Source organism: Vicia villosa, unplaced genomic scaffold (genome assembly GCF_029867415.1).
Source record: "Vicia villosa cultivar HV-30 ecotype Madison, WI unplaced genomic scaffold, Vvil1.0 ctg.003668F_1_1, whole genome shotgun sequence".
NCBI lineage: Eukaryota > Viridiplantae > Streptophyta > Magnoliopsida > Fabales > Fabaceae > Vicia > Vicia villosa.
In genome coordinates this window covers 110,029-137,898 of record NW_026706265.1, presented here as the reverse complement: position 1 = coordinate 137,898, position 27,870 = coordinate 110,029, and the positions used below count along the sequence as shown (strand labels likewise).

Below are 27,870 nucleotides of genomic sequence, written 5' to 3'. Positions count from 1 at the left end.
CTCACCTAACTAACTAACTTATGTTATTTACTATTAAAACTCAATAAATAACACAAGTATCACATAAGCACTTAATTAACACATAATAATTAAATAAGTCACATAGCACACAATTAAACAAAATATGAAAATAAAACGGGTGTTACAGGTTCACTATCCTTTAAAGGGTCAATATTAATATATTCTTATTTTCCATTCAAAATATAAATACAAAATCTTAGTGACATTTAAAAAAAAAGTTTTTTATTAAAATTTAATTAAAATTATTTATTATTTATAGTGTTGTATTTGTGAGGATTCACAACAGGCGATGAGATCATATAGTCCACAAAGGAAGACATGATCATATCATCACGAGAGGATGACATCGTTTGTGATACGCCTCACTCATATAAGATAAGAAAACATAGAAAGTAACTTGTCTTGGTTAGAGATAATGCAAAGAATGAGTCAAGGGAATAATCATTGTCTTCTTAGAAAATTGGGATTCAACGCTCCACTACCATTACTAGGATAGGCGGTTGCTTTTTTCAAAAAGCTAAATCTAGGTTCATATGCCTCAATAAATGCGTTGAGGGTATTATGATAATTTTTTAATCTAAATAAATTTAGTTATTATTAAAATAATCATATTAAAGAATAAAATTATAGATGAAATCAATATATTTGATATGTAAAATATTAATAAATATTTTTAAAAAGAATTTATTATCATATTTTTAGTAAGAATTTATTTTAATATATATGGCAACAAATGAGAATCTTGAATAACCAAATTAGAATTGTTTTTTTATTATTTTCCGTTACAAAGTTTCTTATTAATTATTTTTTTTATTAATGTTTGTAATTGATAATTAATAAAGATACAGAAAGACAAAAAGAATAAGTTTCAACTATATTTTTTACAATATTTTGTTAAAGTATTTTCAAGAAAAAAAAACTAATATATCTACATCACTTTCTTCTCTTTTAAGTTAATACATTTAAAAAATGTTAATTTTTATTGTACTATTTAGATCTAAAAAATTATTATAATAACTATTTTTTTAATTATTTTTTGGGAGAGAGAAAATACATCTACATTGAAAATAAGTTTTGATGAGATCTCAAAATTTAGATAACAAGATTTATTTATAGTATTTCTAAAAAAAAACTTCATTTTCTATAAAACATTATCATGATATACCTAAATTATTTATCTTAAATTTAAGTTAAAAGAAAAACAATAATTTATTTTTTACAAACCAACAATTTTTTTTAATTTACAAAATTACTATTATTTTTTGTATAATATATTTTTTTAAAATTAGCATGAAAAATTAATATTTTTTTTACTAATTTTTTAGATTAAAATACATTTATATAGAAGTGAGGAGCAAATACAAAAAATCGTTGCTATCAATAAAATTATATATATATATATATATATATATATATATATATATATATATATATATATATATATATATATATAAAAAATGTATGTTATTAATTGATATTTGTAAAACTAATGATTACATAAATACAATGTCACTTATAAATTGATTATAAATATTATTAAAATATATAAAAACGTATTTTTAAGTAGTAAAGAATAAAAGGAACAATACATTCCTTTTAAAAATTTACCTTAATTTGTCATATTAATATTTGTCATTGAAATATATTTAAGATCAATTATGTCTTAAACAAATATATTTTCTTTGTAATCAATTTATTGTCGTTTCTATTTAACCAAATTCAAACCCATTCTTCTCAATTAAAAATATTCATACATATTTCATCATCTATTTGTAATTAAATTCAATCAATTTTATTTTCTATTAATTTTATCTATTATTCAATTTCCAATTTTATTTAAATATTAACTAAATAAATATCACTATGATAAAGTTTTGTAAATTTTATATTCTCCCATTCAATTATAATTCATATCAACATACATATTTATTTTATTTTCTTTAAATATTTTTTAATATAAATATTTTTAATATAGTTTTAAAAAATTACAATTATTCTACTTTCTAAAAATAAAAAATCTTTAACATTTCTTCTAATTTCATGACTAAAAAAATCATTAAAATATAATAATTGATATCAAATTTTAAACTTATGGTACAATTGTAATATTATTTTGTATCACTTTTACTATACGGTCATTATTACAATAACTATTATCTTTTTTGTATAATTAAAAAAAAATAATATACCTAAAACAATATATGAATTCAAACATAGAAAAAAAAGTAATTATATTTTGGGAAAAAGCTAACATGTGCCCCAATGACACAAGTTAATGAGATATTTATAGAAATATTTTTTTAGAACGTGTATATTCAATGTATTGAAACTTTAAATATAATTCTATTGCATTTAATTATATTTAACTTTTTCTAATTATAGTATCCCTAACATGTGCCCTTAGGGCACACGGTAGCATGACCCTTATATTTTTATCAGAGAACAAATTTACTATTAATTCCAGAATTTTTGTAAATAATGTCAAAAAAATAATAATATTTATATTTCAAAAAATATATTATTAATTTAAATATTTTTATATATGAAAAATTATAGGTTACAATTTATTATTATTTTTTAAAATAATAAATTTTATTGGTTAGACAACTTTATTTTTCTTACTTTTTATTACATTTTAAAAACAAATGCGCTTATCATACCGTACCCGTGCATAGGCACGAGTATATTACTAGTGCTATTTAAATTAAATAATAATAATTTATTACTTTATTACCCATTTTTGTAATTTTTAATTAATTGTAACTTTAATTTAAGAAAAAAATCTGGTACATATACGCGTCAGGGGACATGTCGCCTCTTTTATGACCTATAGGACATGTGCCATTTCTAATGACGCATCGATAATGTATGTGTGAGGGATTGTCCCCGCCTATGTATATTTTTTTTATGTATGCACCATTATCAGTGACGCCTCGTCTTAACTGTGATATTTTTTATTTGAAATATTTTAGTTATAATTAAAAATAATAATTATCATGATATTTAAAAGGAAAAACTTGATTATTTCAAAAAAAAAATCTCTAAATTTATCACTTTACTCTTAATTTTATCCTTTTATTTAATTAAAATATCTCTTTTTTACTATTTTAATTTATAATCTTTAAATAAAAAAAGAGTGCCGTAGTATAAGAATACAAAAGACCGAAATTGAACCAGAAAGACGAGGTGCGATTCTCAGTCTCTCCCTCTTCCGCGGTTTGTGAAGCACCGACCTCACTGAAATCGTCGATCATTCCTCCCTTGTTCTCTATTGTTCATTCTCATTCTCACATACAGGTTTTTCATCTCTCTTCAACTGTTTTTCTTAAAATTTATCTCAACAGATTCTTGTTTATAGGATTTGAGTGGCTTGTGAATTGTGGTTGTTATTATATTTCAACTGTTGTGCAATAGAGTTGAGTTGTTTGATTCATCAATATCTAGAAAAACCCTAAACCCCAATCATTCTGTATTATAGTTGTTTTGTTAGCTTCTTTTTTATTTATGTATTTGGTTTATCTTTTAATTAATATCAAATCAAAGAAGTTTTTCATTCCTAAACCCTAAACCCTAATTTCTGTTGTTGGTTTACATGTCTTGCATTGTGAATTAGCGGGGCCGTGTCAAACTATTTAGAGGCGCTGTTCTAATATTTAAAAAATTCTCACTAAAAAAATCAAAACAAAAATCCCAAATCAACAAGTATAATATTCACAATTTCAACAAAAAAATGTGGGTTTTATGAGATTTTTTTTGAAATTAAGTTAACTTATCAAATTTTTTCTCATATTCAGAATTAAACTTTTAAATCTTAAGAGATGATTAACAATTAGCAAATAAAATTACAAATTAAAATTAACAATAAAAAAAATAAGAATTAAAAGTAAATTTATAAAATAGAAAGATTAAAAAATTCTATTATAATATATAATATACACTTGAATTTTTAAATTAAGATTTCCATGCAAAATAATAAAAATATAATATTATAAAAGATCAATATATCATAGGAACAACTTTATATTGTAGCAAAACTGTACAATCCATCTTAAATATTTAAATTTTAAAACATATTAATAAATTAAGTTTGAATAAGGTATGATATATTAATGAGAAAATAAATAATTAAGATACTGTATTGATATCCATAAAAATAAGAATTAATTTTATATATGTATATTAGTCATAATAAGAATTAATTTACCGACTCCCGTACCGTATTAAACCGGTGGTGAAAAACCTAAAAAATAATAAAAAATAATTATAAGAGCTTTGTTATTCAGAAGTTTTAGTGAAAATTAGATAGAAAAAAGAAAAAATGAAATGTGTACATGATTTTGCTTATATGTTGTTCTGTGAAGATTTTTGTTTGAGTTTGATTTGTTCGTTGAATTTGTTACGTAACTTTATTACTATTGCTATCTAATCACAAGTTATAGAAAAAGTCAAATTCAAATTTTCTAAAATTTGCTGTGTGCATAAGCTTTGAATTTGGAGGTCCTTGTACTTTTAGAGGCCCTGTGCAGTGGACCAGGCTGCACAGGGGTATAACCGGCCTTGTGAATTAGGATTCTTCCCTGTTTTGTAATTAATCCTCAAAACTTTGGAATGCAGATGGAAATGGAAGATGAAAAGGAAGACATGATCAGCACGTTGCCGGATGAAATCCTCAGTCACATTCTCTCTTTTCTTCCAACCGAAGTTGCTTTTACCACATCTCTTCTTTCTAAAAGGTGGAAGCCAATTTGGCTCTTAGTCCCCAATCTCAACTTCGATGACCAGAGATTTATGAACAGAGGAAAACCTTATTTCCGCTTCATGGATATGATATACTATGTTATTTGTGCAAAAATTAAGCACCGCAAACTCATCAAAAGATTTGACCTAAAATGTCATGAAAATCCTGTCAATGAGTCATTGGAAACCGCTGTTCTGAAGTGGTTAATAATCGCAGACAAATATGGAATGGAGCACCTTGAATTCCAAGGGTCTGATAGGTTGAATTTTTACAATTTTATTTTTGCTTTTAGTAATCTCATAGTTCTCAAGTTGAAAACGGTACGTGTGAATTATTTTTTACCGGTTGACTTTCCTTCGCTTAAAACCTTACATCTGAATGATGTTTTTATTGCCGAACACTGGTATCTTTGTGAACTAGTTAATTCTTGTCCAATTCTTGAAGATTTTGAAGCTAAAGATATATCTGTGAGGTATTGGTTACAGGAGTATAATGGAAAGTTTAAGAGGTTAACCAATTTGGTTAGGGCAGATATATCTAACTTGAATAGCTGTGATGTTCCTATTGGAGCCTTTTCTAATGTCGAATTTCTCCGGATAGAAGAGGTAATTTGGATACACGTATTTACTTTGTAATATATTTGATATGTAGCACTTACACTACTGATTAAAGACTTGTCACAAAATTCAACGCGGATATTAAACTGACACTTGTAATTACATACAGTTACTTATATTGATGTCGTTGTGTCTGATATTTGTGCCTGTGTTTTCTATTTTATTTCCATTTTCATTTATATCATGACTTGAAATGTTTATTCATTTTTATTTGTAATTGTTGTAGATGTATGGCCATGTTCCTGTGTTTCCTAATCTAACTCATGTGGAACTTGTCTTCCAAAGAAATGTTGATTGGTGTTGGGTATTTGGGGTGCTGGAGAAATTCCCCAAGCTTCAAACTCTTGTCCTTGAAATGCCTCAACTTTTAACATCGGTTAAATCTTTTATCTCAATCCCAAGTATTTCTCCTGAATGCCTCTCTTCACAGTTCAAAGAATGCAACATTACAAATTATAGAGGACAGGAATATGAGCTACAATTTGCACAATACATCATGCTGAATTCAACACACTTACGGAGAATGACAATATGCAGTCCGTCTTCCATGAATTGCGAAGAGAAGCTTGCGATGCAAATGGAATTGCTGTCCTTCCCAAAGAGCTCTGCCTTGTGCCAGATTTATTTTAAATGAAGATGATTTGGCTAGCTACTGCTCCTAGATGATTGAATTTTTATTTGGTTTCATAGTAATGCATTATGGACCCATTGGACCATCATTTTTCGGTTTCACTTTTTTTCCATGTTTTCCCTAGATTACATTCATTATGTTAGCATAGCACATGGTAAGGAGATTACTCCACCAGATTATACTCATACCATGAATGGTTTATGATTTTTTTACAAATTGTTTTCTATTCCAACTAATGTTCAAAACTCTTAAACACACTGAGCTTAATAAACATTTTATATTTCTGTACAATTTAATTTTGCACTAGTTTGATCCCTTTACTGAAGGAATGTTAAACTCAAGCAAAAGGCAAAAGCCATGGCAAATGGTGAGACTAAGACCTATTCAAAGTGTATAGTAACCATGGCGAATTGATATGTTTTGGTGGTACTAGTATTCCTACATTTCATTATGAGGGTCACTTGCATGCACAAAAATTCCAAAATAAATGAACTTGGTTTTCACTTTTTAATATAATTTTGGTTTAATTCTTTTTGTCCCATATTGGTCTATTAACTCTTCAAAACTTATTATGTTAATCATTTTTGTCTAATTAGTGACAAATTTGGGGATGGATTTTTGAATTTTTAGGTCGTTAGTTAGACAAAAATACTAACAATATAGACAATTTTTTAAGTTAAAGAATCAAAATAAGCTTAATATACAAAAATGATATTAAGTCTATAATTTTTTTTTATTTTGTGTTCTAATTAAGTTACCATGCAATGCATCTTCCATTCGCCATTTGACATTATCTCAGAGAGTAGAATAGCCTGTTCTAGTGTTTTTCATGTATTATCATTCATTCATCTTGCATCATTAAGCTCTTGCTCAGTCCTAGTTGTTGTATCCAAATCGCAGTAACTATTCCATGATCATTGTCATTCATCCTTGTTTCGTCTTGCATTAAACAACTCACATCATGCATTCACAACATTTCGATTGTCATCTACTGCATAGTGTATCTACTAACGTTACATATCGTCTATAGTTTCTTCCATCGTGCATTATCATACATCTAGCCTCTTGTCATCTGTGATCTATTTTCTTTAGCTTTTTCCATCCAGGTTTTTCTCTTTATCTTTTCTCATTTATCAGTTTTTTTTCCTTGTTCTTCGTGGGGTCTTTCTTCATGAATTGGTTTATGGAGGTGCACTCGAACTACTTTACAAACTTTCTGGATAACGTTAATCATGCGGCTCTAAAATGATGTTTTTTGGATCTTGGTTTGGTAGTAGAGGTGTTCGTTCCATCGAGACGAAACAATTCTGGTGCTAGATTTGGGATCGATCGATTTGGTGAGGTTAAGACTTTGAATAAGTTTCTAGAAAAGCTCAATAATATGTGGTTTGAATCATGGTTTTAAATTGCACTTCGCAACAACAATTGCAAGCGCAATATTATGGATGCGATAGTCTCTGCAACCCCATCAGACCGCAATTGCGGTGTGATTTAAAATCACGCGTTCGATCACAATATAAACTACATTTTAGACAATTTCACTCATATTTTTTTAAGTATTTTCATCAAATCTCAAAAATTTAAAATCGCATAACTCAATTTACTTCAGATGTGATGAAATATCTTAACATTAAGTGTTTTTTAAACATTGTATTTCAAATACCACTCAATAAAAATTCACGCTGTAACGGTCGTAATATACATCGCAGCAATCGCAGTGACCATAATTGTAACACCCGTAAACGTAACTACATTCCCAACCACAATTTACAAGCATGATCACAATTACAACACTTGCAACCGCAATCACATCCGCGATTGCAACTACAACCATAATTTAAAACTATGGTTTCGATCTTATAAGTTGAGATATCACTTGACTTTTTTTCTAAACCAAATCCAAAGTTTTAAGTTCAAATTTAGTCTCCTAGCTCGTCTATTGGATTCAAAGCTTAGTCATCTCCTAGCTCTTTCCAATTTTGCGAGGTACATTTTCCTTTGCATATAATTGGGAAGAGGTTGAGGACCTTTCTCTAAGACTTTGATTGGTTTGAGAGAAATTAAAGAGAGATAGAAAAGAGAAAAAAAGAAAAAAAGTTGGAGATTTCTTGTGATTGATAAACAAAGAAAGTGAGATGAGTGAATAATAAATGGTGGGACCCACACCTTTTTGCTTTGTAAGGGGTAAAGGCGCAATCATGTAGCCAATCCTCATCGTATATACAATATATAAATCTATATTTGATTTTTTTTCCGTATAAAGACTTAATTTTTATTTAGGTATCATTTACAAAAATATCTGCATCAATACTAAATTTCGTATATAAAAACATTTAGATCAATAGTAGATTTTTTCTCGTATACCATTTTTGATTAAAAAATATTTGAATCATAAATACAATTTTTTTTAGGTAATAGATTATTTTCCATATACAAAAATTATTTTTGTTTAGATATCATTTATAAAAATATTGGTATCAATAGTAAATTTCGTATATAAAAATATTTAGATCAATAGTTTATTTTCCCCCGTATACCACTTTTGAATAAAAAATATTTGGATCATAAATACCATTTTTTGCAATTAATAATTTTTTTCCGTATACAAATATTATTTTTGTTTAAGTATCATTTACAAAAAAATATTTGAATCAATATAAATTTTGTATATAAAATTATTTAGATTAATAGTAGATTTTTTCCCGTATATCATTTTTGAATAAAAAATATTTGGATCATAAATACTATTTTTCATAAATAATAAATTTTTTCCCTAATTGTGGAATAAAGAAGTGAGAAAGTGATGAAAGAGAAAAAAAAAATAGAGAATGAAGAGAGATTTGATAAAATACGATGGTTGTATTATTTTAATAATTAAAAACAATTTCATTGTGGTGGCAAAAAATCAAATAAGGGTGTTGTAGACTTTTCCACAACCATTCTTATATTATAGATGCATAATAATAAATTTCTTTATTTAAAATAAATTTAAATTTTAAATAAATTTTGTCGGCATAAAATTTTTTTATCTAATTATTTTGATATTAGTTATATCACTATAACTTTTTTACTAATTTAAATAATATTTCAATTATGTTGGAAAAATATTATTATTTTCACCCTTCTTAATTTAAAAAATATTTTTGTCACCCTAAATCGACGAACAACAATATCTTTCAATAAAAAATTTATAGAAAATTCTATTTATAGAGATATAATTAATGATGATACAAAATTGATTTCTCCTTTTATTTTTCAAATGGAGAAGATTAAAAAATGGTGAGTAAAAGAGGAATCTTAACATCAAGAAATTAGGGTTCTTGACAACACGGTGTTGAATAAGAATCTTCTTCGTCTAAAAATTTCCGTTTCAATGGCGGATACATGATCCGTTTGTTTTGGTTTCAAAAAATTAAATTTTTTCTTTGTATTTTTGAAAATAGATTTTTCAAAACCGTTTTTTAAAAATTCTATTTTAAAATCCTGAATTTTAGTCTTTTATTTTATTTTTTTGAGGATTTTGGTCCCCTTACAAATTCGAAGGCAATTTTTAATGAAATGAAACTCACATTGATGACATGTTCAACATAAATCTTAAATAAAATTAGTTTTTTTTAACATTTCACTATTGAACTGGCACTGACACATCATCAATATGAGCGTCATTTCATTTAAAATTGTCTTCGAATTTGCAGGGGACCAAAATCCTCAAAAAACTAAAATATAGTGACTAAAAAAGTAAAAAAAAATGATAACAGCGGGACCAAAATTGCAATTAAGCCAATTTTTTTATATTCGTTTTTTCTAAAATGAAACACTCATTTTAAAAACTTATAACATAAACATACATTATTGAAGATAAAAACTTAATTAAAACTCTATTTTTTTTAAAAACTTGTATTTTAAAAATGATTTTCATAAAAATCTATTTGAAATAGATTCAAAATTAACTATTTTTTAAAAAAATCAAAACAAACGGGCCCACAATAAGCACTCTACGATTCTCGGTCACATTCTCTCTTTTCTCCCAACCAAACAATCCGCTGCCACAAGCATTCTTTCAAAGAGGTGGAACCATCAACCATCTATGGCTCTCAGTCCCCGTTCTCGACTTCAGCCACACCAGATTATCAGACTCAACCGCCAATTTCCGCTTCAATCAAAAGTTTCTCTCTCTCTCTCTCTCTCTCTCTCTCTCTCTCTCTCTCTCTCTCTCTCTCTCTCTCTCTCTCTCTCTCTCTCTCTCTCTCTCTCTTATATATGATTATACAAACACTACCAATTTTCCTCTCATTCCTACTTTCACCAAATGGCTCAATTACGTATTACAACACGGTGTCGAGCACCTTACTCTCGATGTAGGCTCATCCGGGGGTTGGCTTATATTGCCTATTAGCATTTTCACTTGCAGAACTCTTGTGGTTCTTCATCTTAGGCTATGTTTGGGAGTTTGGAGGGGAGGGGAGGGGAAGGCTTCCAAAAATGAAATTTTAAAAAAAGTATAAAAAAATATTTGACATTTTTTGAAAAAATGATTTTGTTTAGAATGATAAAAGAGTCATTATCATTACTAAATTTTTAATTTTCAGAATACTATAACAACCTAAAAGATATTTGGAAAATTTATGTAAGCCCTTCAAAACCCTCCAAAACCCTCATTCAATACAATTTTTGAGTTCCCCCATTTTATGGGGTTTTTGGTTTTATGAATAAACTCAAACCCTCCAAAACCCTCCTACCCAAAATCTTTTTATCCTTTTCACTCAATTCTTCTTATTTTTCAAAGCCCTCCCCTCCCTTCCCCTCCAAACTCCCAAACATAGCCTTAGTGTTTTCTGGGTTGAGCATAGTTTTTCCTCGGTTGAACTTCCATTGCTCAAAACTCTTAATTTACAATTTATAACTTTTCCTGAGGATCTAGATTTTATGTTGGTTTTAGATGGATGTCCAATTCTTGAGAAGTTATTCATATGTGATGTGTCTTATGACTGCGAAGAGGACTCTCTAATAAGCTCTAACAAATGGAAAAATTTTAGGTTAAGTAACTTAATTGTAGCAGATGTTGATTTCTCTTATTTCCATTTTCCATTCCAAGCACTTCAGAATGTACGGACTCTCTCCATTGAAATTGCTGAGGTTTGATTTTTATATGAAAAAGAAAATCTCTATTTTGTTTTCTGTTGGGTGTTTTACCATGATTTTTGATAGTTTTTGTCACCTTTTACATTTTAGGAGCGTGTTAGAATTGATGCCTACCTATCATAATTTGACCTATTTGAAACTTACCTCTCTCAAATCTCAATTATAAGTGGCGTATTGTAGTAGAATTTCTCAAACACTGCCCTAAGCTTCAAAACCTTAGCATTGATGAGGTTTGTTATAAGGATCATATCTGATTTATCTTTTCATAGCATGGCTTTATGTTTTTGATAGGGGTATTAATAGAATTTATGAATTTATTTTATTAGTATTTTTGATGTATTAGATATTATTATATTTTCTAGAATATTTCTAATAGCTTTTGGGCTTTTAATAGCTTTTGGGCTTTTAGTTATTTATCCATTAGGAGCATTATATATGTAGTGTCTTTGACACATTTTAGGGTATCAATCAATGAAATCAAAGTTATCTTTATTTTAATTTCCTTTACTTGTAGTGTTCTTCCCCTTTTAGTTAGAAAACCCTAATTTTATAGTCTTGATAGGAATCTTCCTATCAATTGGTGCTTTCATTCATGTACTCAAATCCTCCTATGGATTATCCTTATCATCCACCTTCAATTCCATCGTATCACTCCACCTTCGATTTCTATTCTATGAACACCACTCCTATCACACATTCATCTCCATATTTTCCATGGGAAGTTCTTTCATCTTATTCCACAAATACTCATGTTACAACTCCATCACCAACTATGCATTTTAATCATGGATATACACCACCTATGATCAACCCATCAGATTCAACATCTTTTGGCTACAATAATGGTCACCACCAGCAACAAACAATTTGCACTCCACACCTTCAACCACCATATACAGCGAAGACATCAAATGCACACCCTAACTCCACCCCCATCAACGACTTTACCTTTCAACACCAATCAGAAGTCATAGTCAGTGATGAAAGTGATTTTTTCACAGTTACAGATTCAATCTCTCAGTTTGTTAGGGAAGACACTCTAAATCCTTCTCCATTGAAGATATCTAATTTTGATGGCATAGAAGACGCTTATTGGTGGATCCTTTGCTCTGAGAAATCTTTCATCATTAGAGGAATATCAGAAGAGGAAAAGATGATTGAAACTGCTTGTTCAATGAGAGGCGACGCTCTCACATGGTGGCTATGGTGGTTTCACCTCCACCCAGAATCAAATTGGGATACATTCACCACAGCTTTGCTATGGAAATTTAAACCTGAATGGAGAGAGCTTTTACCAATAGAAGAGGATGAAAAGTCAGATCTGGAATCTATGAAATCCATCAAAAAAAGTTCATTTCTTGAAGATTTAGTTGTTGAACCAGTCAAGTCTCTTTCCAACGGTTTGGATTCAAACGATGTTGCGGATTTCAGGACTCTACCGAAACCTTTTGATCCTAGTTTTGAGTTGAAAAATTTCAACATGCCTCCACCACCAGTATTAGAAAGTCAAGAATCAAGAGATCAACTTCCGGCAACAAAAACAGTGACAATTCCAACGAAAACTATGGCAATATCTTTGGCATCATCCCCATTGTCATCTTCTCCTATTCTGAGGCCACGATTTGATAACCAAAAAAAGAGATTAGTACAACATCCGACACATGCGCCATTTCCACCACTTGCGCCGTTTCCACCGCCTAAACCACCAGATTTACAAATCTCATCAAAACTGATGCTGTCGCCGGCCAAACATCATTTTCATCTATCTTTGCGACATCCTTCAAATTCATCGGACTCTGGTCGATCGGTGACACTACCACCACCACGAGTGACTTCTAGCATTGATGAACACCTCTTTTTCAAAAAGATTTTCTGCATCTTGATTTTCGACCCCGGTGGTAATGAACACCATTTTTCCTGCGTCGACTTCAGTTAATCACTTATGGAAATGGAAGATAAGATAAAGTAGAAGAAAAACAGATTAAGAGAAGAAAGAAGGAAAAAAAAGCGTGAAAGAGAAGAAAGAAGGAAAAAAAAGCGTGAAAGAATGGAGAGAAGAAAGAGAATAGGAAAGAGAGAACATAAGAAGACAAAAAAAAGTGTAATTGGAATGGTAAAATTAGTGTGGAACAGCTCTACCACCTAATTCAATTTAGCCTTCAGTTGGGCGACATGTGTCCAATTAAGTTTTGCTCCACGCCAACAAAAACATGATACGTACTAGTTTACCACAATTACAGCAAAAGTTCCTACTTTCTACTTTCTCTTTCATTGATTACCTTATGGAGCATTGTGCATGCAGACTACCTTTCTTGTCTTTTGTGTGAAATCACTTTCAACACGTCAATTCATTCTCCTCCACACACGCAAGATATTCTACAACACGTCTGAGCCTCACTACTCCATAAATTGACACGCCTACTCTCCAACAAATTTTTTTTCAAAAGAAAAACAAACTTCAATTTTTTCCACGCCCTGTTCCATAATTATTGGCAAGTTTGCAGCAACCTATTCTAATATTATTACTCATGAAGTTGTTGGGATTTAATATTACATTATTTCTCACTTATGACAATTTAATTGCATTAGAGTTCAAATGTTAGAACCTTGAGGACAAGGTTCAAGTGAACCCCGCGACAATGATAGGGGTATTAATAGAATTTATGAATTTATTTTACTAGTATTTTTGATGTATTAGATATTATTATATTTTCTAGAATATTTCTAATAGCTTTTGGGCTTTTAATAGCTTTTGGGCTTTTAGTTATTTATCCATTAGGAGCATTATATATGTAGTGTCTTTGACACATTTTAGGGTATCAATCAATGAAATCAAAGTTATCTTTATTTTAATTTCCTTTACTTGTAGTGTTCTTCCCCTTTTAGTTAGAAAACCCTAATTTTATAGTCTTGATAGGAATCTTCCTATCAGTTTTGTTTTATTTTATTATATGTGTATTATTATCAGGCCGGCATGAAGGAAACATGGACTAGTAAAGATGACAAAGAAAGTTGGGTGGATCTAGAGTTTGTTCGGCAATGTCTTTCATTACATCTTAAAATTTGCCATCTTTTTAGCTTCTTAGGCCTACAGGGTGAGGTTTTCCTGGCGAGATATATTTTGAAGAACGCAAGAGTTTTAGAAACCATGAATATATGGACCATTGAAAAACCCAAATCCAAAATCAAAAGACGATTATCCTCTTTCCCTGAGAGCCTCTTCAATGTGTGAAGTTGTAGTTAAACGTTTTCTCATGTATGTAGCAGTTACTCCACATTTCATGTCGTTTCACTGGCTTTTACCGTGCAATTGCTAGATTTGGTGGGTTGAACTAGAACTTTGATCGTCATGAACTTTGTCTTGGCACACTAGTTGAGGAAAAGTGACCCTAAAATAATATAGTACTTATCTATTTTAATTCTTAGTTGTTTATTAATGCATAGTTGTTTATTAATTGATATTTATATTGATCAATTTTATGACTAGTTCTGTGCTAAATTGATATTTTGATTTGGTGCAAAACCATAGGGTTGGAGGGTGACAGTTGTAAATTAGTCTCTGGTGTTTTGCATGTACCTTCTTTATTATTTTACCCATAAGCAAGGAAGGAGATAAGCAAAGTAGTTTTACTCTCAAAGGAACCCTTTATTTACCCGTCTTTTGATATTGTGTTAATGTTTTGTTTGTTACATCTAACAGGACTTAAATCTAAATGATCTTCTAGAACATTTAGTTTATTTGACCTTGACTCATATGATAAAGCTTTAGCTATTAATGTTAAGTTCTAATTGCATGTATATGTGTCTTAACCGAGTTTGATCACTATAATATGTAAGGTGATAGGATATAGAATTTATATTTAATTATTGATGTTAATATTAATAGTATATTTATTTGTATTTGGTTGGGCTTTTGTTAGATTTTGAGCCTTTCCTCGTTATCCAATCCATTATGAGTATTATATATGTAATGTCTTTGATACCTTTTAGAGTATCAAAGAAATCAATGAAGTTTAATTTTATTAGTTTTGTTTATCTTTTCTCTAGGGTAGAATTTTAAAGTTTTTCCTTAATTTGTTAGGGTTCTTGAATTTGCATCCTAACAATTGGTGCTTTCATTGACGAGCTCTCTCTCGCTAATTAATTGGAAATGGTGATTCCGGTCTTTGATGGTGAAATCGATGCCTATTGGTGGGTGCTTTGCACCGAAAAATACTTCAAGAAATGACTTACACCATAAACATTGAAGATGACGGTAGCTGGACTTGCCATGAAAGGACCAGCTCTCACATGGTGGCTCCATTGGTATCCATGTCATCAGTGGGTGGATTAGGACTCATTCACAACAATATTTCTTTGGCGATTTAAGCATGAGTGGAGAGTCATTCTACCGTTACCAGATGATGAAGAGGAGTTGGAGGTCGAACCATAACAGTTGGTGCAAGGGGATAGCATTGATGAACAACCAACATTAGTGGACGAAAGAATCAACGATTCCAACCAATGTTCTTCTTCACATGTTGTTTCAAATATGGATTTGGCATTATCGATTAAAGATCCCATCGTTCAATCCCCCGTTCCGGCAGAAGTCCCGTTACACACACCTTTGTTCGTCGAGCCAAATAATCAGGATGGAGAAAACACGATTCAACCATATGAGCTCATAGCAACAAGTCTCGACATTGTTACGGCAGTGGCCGGCAAACAGAAAGATCTATCGATGCAGTCTGCAAGGATAAAGGTATGGATCATTCCTCATGCTTTACACTCGTGACGTTCCCTTCAACATTCACATTCCCATCGATGAAGGCGATGATAAACACTACCTCCATAACATCAACCCAACACTCACTTCCTTTATTCGACCCTGGAAGATATCTTAACTTGCAAGAGTCCCGGATTGTAAACCGAGCTTTACTTCCGCCTCCAAAACCACCTTATCGGAATGACACACAATGGTTGCTTTATTTGATAAAATTCTATGCAAATTTTGGTTGGGTGTACTCTGTGTCGCACGCTCGCGAAAAATGAACAGAGTCGCCACCAATATATTTATCCCATAAGGGAAAGGAATATCGGAAAACCTAACAAAGGAAGGAACAGGGTCTTGCGACCAGAGAATCAGGGTACGGGAGTCGCTTACGCAAGGGGAAGGTATTAGCACCCCTCACGCCCATCGTACTCGATGGTATCCACCTATGTTTGTTTCTATCTAAAGGGTGTGTACTATGTCTATGTCTATATGCGAATGAATGCAAAAGAAATACGGGGAAAAGAAGGAAATATTTACAATCGTGCTCGTTCAAGCCCCGCGACTTGATGCCTACGTATCCTTTTCAGGAATCAGAGCGCCGTAGTTCGGCTAACGATTTTCTGTTTGTTTTTGTGTTTTTTAGTTGGGCGGAGTTAACGCTCGCGCTCTTGCATAAGGGACAGCCTAGGATGCAATGGAGCGGAGATAACAATGCCCTTAAGAAAGGAGAGAAGAGAGAGAGAGAGTTTGAGTGTTTCGAGGAAATCCCTAAAGCAAGGGAACCTCGAGTTACTCTATGGTTTGTGTTTTTTTAGAAGTTGGGAACTTACGCCCGGACGGAACCCTAAAGCAAGGGAGGTCCAAGCACTCGAACGTTCCCTAAAGCAAGGGACGTTCAAGCTTCCATTTCCCTTTTTATTAGTCAAAGTATTTATTAGTCATTTTTTTAAGAGTTTTCTTCGTATTTTTTTATGGGGAATTAGTCAAGTAATTGTTAGATGTTTTATGTTGCAAAAGAAAAAGAAACTAGCCTAAGTAAACTAGCCTAATATGAATGGGAATTTCTACCTAATATTATCATGGTTTCTACCTATGGTTAGGAATAGAAGAATATGAAAGTTAAAGGCACATCATGAGCAAAATTGAGTAAGGATACAATGGTACAAAAATTATACACAAGCATGAAGTAGCAAGTCAAAAACATAGTACAAAATTTAAAAATACTACTATTTTTATATTGGTTTTTATGAAAGAAGTTGAATTTTTAATCAAGCTAAAGAAGCTAAAATGTAAACCTAAAGCTAACATTTTTTATGAACATTTTTTATATGACAAAAATTGTATTAAAGTATAAAAATGATGGGAAAAGTTAACATTTTTATTACCTAAAAGAAGCATAGAAATCTAAGTAAAAAAAACTAAATTGCTAGTTAATTCTACATGGATCAGGGGGGTGAAAATGGTATTCAGTGGTGCATTCAGTAATTGTGGGCGTTGGGCCCAAAGGTGTTGTTTTTGTTATTGTTTTTAGAATTATCAAAAAAATGGTATGGGCCATATGGGGGTATGCATAGCAGTGTTTTCGTAGAGTGGCCCAAAGATACACAGATTTTTACTTTCTGTTAAGAATTTTCATCAATTAAAAAAAATAAAAATAAATTAAATAAAGAGAAAAAAGGATTAGGTTAGGGATTGTGACCTTTCACGTTCACGCGAAGAGGCTCTCTCCCTCTCCTCACTCGGCATGCCGCGGCGGTGGAGCCCTTTCCGATCTCCGTTCAACACTCTCCGCCGCCGGGAACGGATGAATCAACCTCTCTCTCGGCGTTCAACTCTCCCTCACTCGTCGATTTCTCTGTCTCCCTTCGCTTGCTTTCAGACTCGCTTTAACCTCTCCGATTCGTCTTCGCTCGAGTCATCTTTGCTTTAATCTCTCTCGTCTCTCTTCGATCATGTTCGCTTTGGATTCGAATTTCTCCGATCAAAAGTAAATTTCCGATTCAACAGCAAGATGGATAGGAAACGTGTGAACATGAGCGTTTCTCGACCGAAGACAACGTCCGGAGCCTCTTCACAGATGAGTGAACGAAGAAATCTAGAGATTATCCGAAATAGAAGGATCTTCTCTTTATAGGTTCTGCTCCTTCTCCTCAGTTTCTTTCTTTTTGCATTTTGGATGTAGATACGTGGTGATGACGATGACGTTAATTGTTGTTGTTGTCGTTTGCAGATTGAGGAACGATTAACGGAGTTTGAAGAAGGTTGAATCGTGATTGAGATGCGATGTGGAGTGATGAAGATCAAATCGTGCGATTGAGATGTGATACGGAGATGAGGTGGTTGCGTGCGTGACTATGCCGAAATTGGTTGAAGGCGGTGAAGACGGATCTTGCAGAGCAAGTCGATACTTTTCAGGTGAGTTTTCTTGTATGAGTCTCTGAATTTCTGTGTTCGACACTTCTTCTTCTTTCTCCTTCTTCTGTTGATTTTCTTCTCTTCTGAAGTTCTGTTTCTGTGAGTGTTATTGTGAAGATGAGTGATGGAGGTTGGTGGAGGGAAGTGAAGGTGATGCAACTTGTGAAGTTTGGATGATGATGAACGTGATGATGGACTTGCAGAGGGAGTTCTGAATTGAGAGTGAAAAAGGATGAAGATGAAATGGTATGTGTGGAGTGATTGAAGGTGATGAAGAAGTGTGAGAATGGATGAAGGTGAAAATGAGCGTGTAACTTGAGATTGGAGGTGATGTTCTGTTTATATAGATTGAGGTTCTGAGATTCAGTTAGAGAGTGAGGATTGAGGGCCATTGGATTAGAGAGAATCGGTTAGGAGATGGAGGGCGAAGATTGAGTCGGTTCTGAAGTTGGTTAGGAGTGAGTCAGTTAGTTCACTCACTGAGTTAGTTTGTTAGAAAGCTGACTCAGTTAGTTATGTTGGTTTGGGTTCAGTTATTGGGGAATAGTTGAGGTGAAGGGAGTTAGTTATGTGGGTTGAGGAGATTGAGAGAAATTAGTTACAGAGTTGGTTATTTCTGTTTTTTGACAGTTATAGAGAGCAGGTTATTTAGAGAGGTTAGGTTGTTAGGATGTGAAGGTTTTTGTAACTGAATTTTTTTGTTATGAATGTCAGTTAACAGTTGGTTAAAACTGTTAGTATGCTAGTTGCAATGTAATCCTTTTGCTAAAGCATGTGAGTTTATCTGTGCAGGGAGCTATATGGACTGTGCAGCTTATGTCGGGTGGAACTATTTCTTGAAGTGCGGAATTACGGTTTTCTTCGGTTTGTCTTGGGTGCCACAGGTATACATATCTATTTCTGTTAAGGTTTGTTATATATGGTTAGAAGTAGTTTGAAGTTAGAAGGAGAGGTTAGGATTCTGTTGAAGGTGGTTATGTTGGTTTGACAGTTAGGGGGTTTTGTTTGTAATGTATGTGTGGGGTAAGCTTTGAATATGTTGAATATTTATGTACTGTTAGTTTTGTGTATGCTTGGACTGAATTTGAATGTAGGTTTTTTAGTGGTTGTTTGGCAGCAGCAGGTTTACAGGGACTGAACTGGTTTTATCTGTGGGTTTCTTGATGGTGAAGTGGATGTGTACAGGTTTGGTTAGAAATGGACCTGTTTGACAAATTAGTGAAAGGTTATAGGTTGGTCAATTAGAAGTGTGTATGGCTGCCCTGAAACTATTTATTTTCTGATTTTATGCAGGGACTGGTTTTGTTAGTCATGCTGCTGTTATTGAAATGGGTGGAATGGTATGCTTTGTATGGTGATTGATTTTAATCTCACAACTGTTCTAAGCGAATCTGAATTTGGTATGTTTCTTTTGTAGGTTTTGGAAGACATGGTTTGTGATCTTGATGTGCAGGTGAATAGGCTGATGCAGGAATCTTGTCGACATTTGTTATGGTACTGATATGGCTGTCCTAGATGTGCATACACCTACACTTCAAATGATGACGGAACGCAGACTTGAATTTAAGTATGGATATGCAGGAATGGCATTTTGTTATGGTTGGATGTATGGATCACAGTTAGTTCTTTTCCTAATTTTCTGTTGGTAAGTCCGAGCCGCAAGTAGAGAACCTGAGTTGTACTTGAATGTGATTGTCAAGCCATGAATATGTCTTTTTTCACTATTGTTGCAGGGACTGTTTTGTTGTTGTGATGAGTGATGATGAAATGAGAATGGATTGCTGTTGTTTGTGAGAGATTTGGAGAATTTTGCAGCAATGTAGGATCTTGTTCTTGTTGAGTTTTTTTTCAATCTGCAAATCGCTCATTCTTGTGAAAAATTTTGGTTGCAAAGTGAATTAATGTGAGTAGCAAAGAGTATTTAAAAGGGAGGGTTCCATTGAAGGCTGCAGCTTGTAATGTTCTTTTTATATTTTTCTTCTTTGTATTCCACGTTGTAATATATATGTTTTTTGTAATGGATAAGTAAACTTGGACATTTGTAATCTTTGTAACCTCCTTGTAATTTGTAATGGGTATTGATATTGAAAGGATACTTGTGATGAACTTGAATGAATTTTGAAATGAGATGAAAGCCCAAAGAGTGATGGGTCACGGACTTGGGATGAATGGCTTGATTGTTTAGTTTCTAAGTCTTTTCCCAACTTTTCCTTTAATTTTGCAATATGAACTTCTGATGCTCTTTCTTCACTACTTGCACCGGCAGCCCAATCCACCAATAATATGTAATGGAGGAAACATTTGAATGAGGTAGTCTTACGGGGAGGAACCCACTGATCACATGCCTTTCAAAAGACTAAGCCACCCACAATCATATCCCTTTTTTTCGAGAAATAAAAACTTTGTGCCAAACCTATATGAGATCTCAATTTGCTCCATGATCCTTGATCCCAACGTCAATTTTATTAGTTAATGAATGCATGATGAGTTATATGACCTAATAGGAGGTATGTACATGAGATTATGAAATGAATAAGCCTAAGCCAGATAAAAGTTAAAGGGGTAGGACAAATTTGGGGTATGACAGCTGCCCTTATTTAATCGTCTTAAACCTGAAGGTGAGATTGGCGCTAGCCTTTCGAACATTCGCGGTAGAAGAAGATTAAATATCCAAGACCTGAAATTTGTCCTGAAAAGATGGTGTAAATGTTATCTTTGTTTTTGTTTTGATATCTGCTGGGGAAAGAAAATTTTTTGTTTTTTTTTTTTTGGTGGAAGAATTTACAGTGAGTCATTGGATGAATGGTGAGAGCTTGTAACGTAGCCCAAGGTGCCAATACAAGGTTCTCAAAGGAAACGTTTACTACATGGAAGTGGTCGGAGCAGAAGCATGTCTGGTGGAAAGGTAAGATAGCATATATGAATGTTTAAAGCGGAGATACAGACGAGTATCGAAAGAAAATACATAAGAGTATAAAAGGAACGACACATACGAGCATCAAAAGGAGATACAGACGAGTATCAAAAGAATGACACATACGAGCATCAAAAGAGATACAGACGAGTATCGAAAGAATGACACATACGAGCATCAAAAGGAGATACAGACGAGTATCGAAAGAACGACACATACGAGCATCAAAAGGAGATACAGACGAGTATCGAAAGAATGACACATACGAGCATCAAAAGGAGATACAGACGAGTATCGAAAGAATGACACATACGAGCGTCAAAAGGGGATACAAACGAGTACCAAAAGAATGACACATACGAGCATCAAAAGGAGATACAAACGAGTATCGAAGGAATGACACATACGAGCATCAAAAGGAGATACAGACGAGTATCGAAGGAATGACACATACGGGCATCAAAAGGAGATACAGACGAGTATCAGAAGAATGACACATACGAGCATCAAAAGGAGATACAGACGAGTATCGAAAGAATGACACAGACGAGCATCAAAAGGAGATACGGACGAGTATCGAAAGAATGACACGTACGAGCATCAAAAGGAGATACGGACGAGTATCGAAAGAATGACACATACGAGCATCAAAAGGAGATACAGACGAGTATCAGAAGAATGACACATACGAGCATCAAAAGGAGATACAGACGAGTATCGAAAGAATGACACATACGAGCATCAAAAGGAGATACAGACGAGTATCGAAAGAATGACACAGACGAGCATCAAAAGGAGTTTGGTAGATTGACTTACTGGGGATTGGGATACCAGGTATCGGCACCATGGCTGGAAGGGATTCGTGATGGAGTAGCAGATATCAAGTGAAGTTTATACGGATGACAACTTCTGTGAGGATGTACCATCGGCTTGATTGAGGGATGATTCGTACTATCTGGCTTATGCTTTGTATGCATGTTTGAATTTTTGTATGGCGTAATGCTCCATTTTGATGGATATGCTACGCTTTTGAGGATGCAATGTTATATGCAGTGGAAACTATATGCAGAGTGCCAAATAAAGGCATTAGTGAGGTAAACACCAGGGAGAATCCCCTTAGTGTTAAGGATCATGTGGAGGTGCCAATAGATATTGGACTTTGTGTTTGTAAGATGCTCCTTCTTTGACTTGAAGAAAAAATTCTGACTTCTCACCATGTGCCACTGCTTGGAGGATTTTCAGCTTGAATAGATTCCCTCGATTCACCATGTTGGGGATGAGAGATCCAGATAACGAGCCTTGGTTAGGGAAGTAGGACAACTCCTAGGAGAAATAAACTCCTATGCTTGAGGAATGGAACAAACTCTCGGGAGAAATAAACTCCATGCTTGGGGAGAGACCAAGATTCTAGGAGAAATAAACTCCTATGGTCCTGGAGCGACAAAAAACTCAGAAGATCGTGCCCCAAGTTTCATGACCCATGAAGGAAATTTCCCTAAAGGATCCTTGAAGAGATTAGTCGAATCTCGACGTAACTGCCCCAGATTGGTTGAACTCAAGAGAGCTTCCTCGACGTGATTGCCCCAGATTGGTCAAAGCTTGAAGAGATTTATCGACACGATTGTCCCAGATATGCTGAATTTGAGAGGTCAAACCTCGATTCAATTGCCCCTGATTAGGTACATCTTACTAGAATCCTCAAGCTTCCATTGTTTTGAAGTCAAACAAATATGGAAACAACTTTACCATGCTCAACAGAGTCTTTAAACTCTTCCCCTCGAGGTAATCAAGGAAAGCATTAACTGTTCATGCCCAACGGAGTTCTTTGGATAACTTGCCCCTTGATGGTCAACATTTGGAATGATTAGCTTTTCCTCCTCGGAGTTCTCAAGTCTCTTGTACTTTGACATGATCGAGTTACTTACTGATTCTCATCATGGTAATTTCCTTGATGTTAAGCACGTATTTTGTATGCAAAAGAATGTTAATTCTAAGAATGATGATTCTAATGCAAAGCCTATGTTAGTCTTGAAGTTGTAAAAACTTTTTATTGAAATGAGATTGCGACCTCTTGTGAATGAATCACTAGTTGACACAACCTCGATTTTTGCATATGGAAGATAAAGCAAACATACGATACCAACATGGATAGGAGTCTCGCTTCATTGGGAGTCAGTTAAACGCTATCTCATAGGAGTGTGCTTTCAAAATAACCCTACTTCAATTAGGACTTTTGAGGGTTGTAACTTGGCCAGGTTCACGGTTTTCAGAAAACAAAGGATTTTAGGCTCAAAATTATTTGGTACCCACCCCCTTCGTGATGTTCTCCATTCCTAGGTTCAGCTTAGCTTGACACGAGTGTTCATCCCTCACAAGGAATTTTGGAATGGTTGAGGAATCAATGAAGTTTTTGGACATGGCGGTCGCTCACCTTTTGTTCTTCGGATTCATTGTCACACGACTTTGTTCTTGCTTGGCAATTTCATCATTTTTTTAGGCTTCTTTTGTCATTTTCTTTTCATTATTTTTTTCGCCATTTTTTTTTTGCTCTCTTTTTTTTTTGTTGAACAAGTCGTGTGACCTCGCATAGTCTTTGATTCGTTGGAGGTGATTGCGACTGCCTCACTCCTTTGATTTGATGAAGGATTACCATTGTGGTATCGTCATCTCTTGATCTCTCGATGGAAAATGGATAATCATTGCGGTTTTGACATTCCTCAACCTTTAGAAGGATAACCATTGTTGTATCCTTAGATGCATACCTTTTTGGTGAGTTTTGAACACTCGATCAAGTTAAATGAACACTACCCTGTCCCAAGGTTAAAATAAGGGTTTTTTATGATTAGAAAAGAAACTCCTACTTCAAGGCTCAAAGGGGTTGACGAGGGTCTATCTCCCTTATATCTCCGGTGTTTGGGGATTTGAATCAATGCCTGTACATCCTCAGTGGGGTTTTATTTAAAAACACACGATTAGAGATTTTTTCGTTTTTATTTTTCATCATTCTCCCTCAGCTTTTTGCCTAAGCAAGTAATTGGTAAAGTTGGTATCGTAATGCCAAAAACATTTTATGAGTGAAAACGAATGGATTACTTCAAGACGAACATAAACAATGCATTATGATTTTCATTCAGAAATTGACAAGTTTTTACATGCTAGCAATGCTTAAACAAACAACGAAATGTTACAAATGAGAATGCGATTAAGAACTAAATGAATGCCATTGTTGAGGAGACTTGACTCCGTCTGGACTTGTTGCTCTTGAATACTTTTTTGCAATTTTTTCCAAACACTTCAGATTACTTCAAAAGAGAACTCCAACAAAGTCACCCATGAGTTGTAAACTTTTGCCTTGCTTTAGGGATTCGAGCAATGCGAGTGATGCAATGCCCAAGATAAGAGTACGTCTTGCTTATCCCTCGTGCGGGAGCCCCAAGCATAGATGTTGGAGTAATAACCGCCATAAAACACGGAGGAAACTTGTACGGTCAGCAAATTGAGGAGATCTATTTGTGATGAAGAAGACCCAATACTCGAATCTTAACCAATTGAAGTTCCAACAAACAAGGAAGCAAATGGGAACAAGGCAATAGAATCCGTCAATTTGTTTCTCATATTCTTCTTGTCTCTATTAACAAGCGAAGGCCACTGAGAAGGAAATTCAGAGAAAAAACCACTGAGATATGAAGTAGAACTTTGTGGATGAGAAACGTTGTGAAGAACACTCTTGATTTCCACACGGAGAAAGATTCTGGCAAAGTCATCCAGGAATTTGTAATGCTTTAAGGGATTCGAGCAATGCAAATGGCACAATGCTCAAGATAGACCAGGTCTTGCTTATCCCTCGATCGGGAGCCCCAAGCAACTTCCACACATGTACAGGAGATGATTACCTTTTTAGCTTCAATATCCAAACCATTCGGAGTGAGAGTAAATGACCCTTGGAATTCTTGATATCAGGCACTAGGCTCAAACCAACAAAGTATAAGTCGATGGAGTCACGACCTTTTATGACTTTCAACCTTTTCTTCCAGAGGTGGAATCTTTTTTTTCGACTTCAATAATCGGGAAATCGAAGACTTCCATGATGTGAACTCTCTTTACCAAGAATAGGAATGTCAACAATGAATTTGGCATTTAAGGAACTTGTCTTAATTCTTCTTGTCTAAGAGAAAAGACTTGAATAACCTCCATACACTTGATTCATGTCAGTCTCCATTTATGTCCTCATCTCATTCAAGTCCTCACAGAGTTGTTCCATAGTTGATCTCGGAGCTTGTGGCAGTGAGAAGTCAAATCCGTTGTTGATCTTGAAATCTGAGTAGAAGAGGTCCCATAAATCTCTAAAAGAGTCATGAAATGCATGATAGTATGAATGCATGTTTCCTTTATGAGAGATCCTAAAGTCTTGTCACACCTTTTTTTGTTCTCTTTTGGAATCAAAGCCCCTTTTTTTTTTGATTTTCTATTTCCTTTTTCTTTTTCTCTTTTTTTTTTTTTTGGAAATAGACTTTAGGATCCCCCACAAATGAAGTGGATGAAGGAATGATGTTATGCAATGCAAAGGCATGGGATCAAGGTCCATATAATCTGAGTAACCACTGCACAATCCTCTGAATAACTGATGTGAAACCTCTGTACAGGCCAAATGTCACAGGATCAAAGGTTCGACGCCTTTTTAGAATACCAGAACATCAAGCACCATGAGAACAGACCAAATAAAGGTCCGACCTCAAATATGAAGAGCCAAAGGTATGTAGGAGTCAAGGTTTCCTGTCCCACCCCAATCTCACGGGTATGAAGTCTAGACACGGACAAGTGGTCCCTAATGGTCACTAGGGTCTACAGTTCCCATGGGGTACAAAGTGTTTGAGGCAGCAAGGGTGCCAGACACAGTGTTCCATGAAAGAACCTCGCCCAGTTGTGGTACCCCATGTTGAACTCGATCGTAGCAAGGGCCACGGGAGTCAACATGAGCATCCACGCTAATCCTATGTGTCACTGGCCTGGGTAGTGGGCCTTTTACCTCACACAAACCCCCCACCTGCAAAACAGAACAGAAGACCCCAAGGAACACAAAATATAATCCATATGCATGATGTGCAAGCAGAAATAAACATGATATGCAAGCAGAAAATAAACATGCAAACATATATACAAGATATAGACATAAAAAACAAATAAACACCCAATAAAATAAAACAAACAAAGGCTAGGATCGACTTGCTTAGGTAATCCCCAGCAGAGTCGCCAGCTGTCGCACGCTCGCGAAAAATGAACAGAGTCGCCACCAATATATTTATCCCATAAGGGAAAGGAATATCGGAAAACCTAACAAAGGAAGGAACAGGGTCTTGCGACCAGAGAATCAGGGTACGGGAGTCGCTTACGCAAGGGGAAGGTATTAGCACCCCTCACGCCCATCGTACTCGATGGTATCCACCTATGTTTGTTTCTATCTAAAGGGTGTGTACTATGTCTATGTCTATATGCGAATGAATGCAAAAGAAATACGGGGAAAAGAAGGAAATATTTACAATCGTGCTCGTTCAAGCCCCGCGACTTGATGCCTACGTATCCTTTTCAGGAATCAGAGCGCCGTAGTTCGGCTAACGATTTTCTGTTTGTTTTTGTGTTTTTTAGTTGGGCGGAGTTAACGCTCGCGCTCTTGCATAAGGGACAGCCTAGGATGCAATGGAGCGGAGATAACAATGCCCTTAAGAAAGGAGAGAAGAGAGAGAGAGAGTTTGAGTGTTTCGAGGAAATCCCTAAAGCAAGGGAACCTCGAGTTACTCTATGGTTTGTGTTTTTTTAGAAGTTGGGAACTTACGCCCGGACGGAACCCTAAAGCAAGGGAGGTCCAAGCACTCGAACGTTCCCTAAAGCAAGGGACGTTCAAGCTTCCATTTCCCTTTTTATTAGTCAAAGTATTTATTAGTCATTTTTTTAAGAGTTTTCTTCGTATTTTTTTATGGGGAATTAGTCAAGTAATTGTTAGATGTTTTATGTTGCAAAAGAAAAAGAAACTAGCCTAAGTAAACTAGCCTAATATGAATGGGAATTTCTACCTAATATTATCATGGTTTCTACCTATGGTTAGGAATAGAAGAATATGAAAGTTAAAGGCACATCATGAGCAAAATTGAGTAAGGATACAATGGTACAAAAATTATACACAAGCATGAAGTAGCAAGTCAAAAACATAGTACAAAATTTAAAAATACTACTATTTTTATATTGGTTTTTATGAAAGAAGTTGAATTTTTAATCAAGCTAAAGAAGCTAAAATGTAAACCTAAAGCTAACATTTTTTATGAACATTTTTTATATGACAAAAATTGTATTAAAGTATAAAAATGATGGGAAAAGTTAACATTTTTATTACCTAAAAGAAGCATAGAAATCTAAGTAAAAAAAACTAAATTGCTAGTTAATTCTACATGGATCAGGGGGGTGAAAATGGTATTCAGTGGTGCATTCAGTAATTGTGGGCGTTGGGCCCAAAGGTGTTGTTTTTGTTATTGTTTTTAGAATTATCAAAAAAATGGTATGGGCCATATGGGGGTATGCATAGCAGTGTTTTCGTAGAGTGGCCCAAAGATACACAGATTTTTACTTTCTGTTAAGAATTTTCATCAA

At 33.9% G+C, this 27,870-nt stretch overlaps 2 protein-coding genes across 2 annotated transcripts; both read left to right on the top strand.

The window, feature by feature from the left end:
* Window positions 1-3,185: 3,185 nt before the first annotated feature.
* LOC131641328 (putative F-box/LRR-repeat protein At5g41840) lies at window positions 3,186-6,287 on the top strand. The gene is made up of 3 exons (XM_058911632.1): window positions 3,186-3,318; window positions 4,636-5,364; window positions 5,603-6,287. Exons 2-3 carry the CDS (start codon window positions 4,636-4,638, stop codon window positions 6,008-6,010), a joined length of 1,137 nt encoding a protein of 378 aa, XP_058767615.1. The 5' UTR covers window positions 3,186-3,318; the 3' UTR covers window positions 6,011-6,287.
* Window positions 6,288-17,592: 11,305 nt separating this feature from the next.
* On the top strand, window positions 17,593-20,486 carry LOC131641330 (uncharacterized). Its single transcript, XM_058911634.1, has 8 exons — window positions 17,593-18,036; window positions 18,133-18,317; window positions 19,110-19,201; window positions 19,421-19,502; window positions 19,611-19,657; window positions 19,735-19,811; window positions 19,899-19,962; window positions 20,051-20,486. Exons 2-8 carry the CDS (start codon window positions 18,257-18,259, stop codon window positions 20,075-20,077), a joined length of 450 nt encoding a protein of 149 aa, XP_058767617.1. The 5' UTR covers window positions 17,593-18,036; window positions 18,133-18,256; the 3' UTR covers window positions 20,078-20,486.
* Window positions 20,487-27,870: the final 7,384 nt, after the last annotated feature.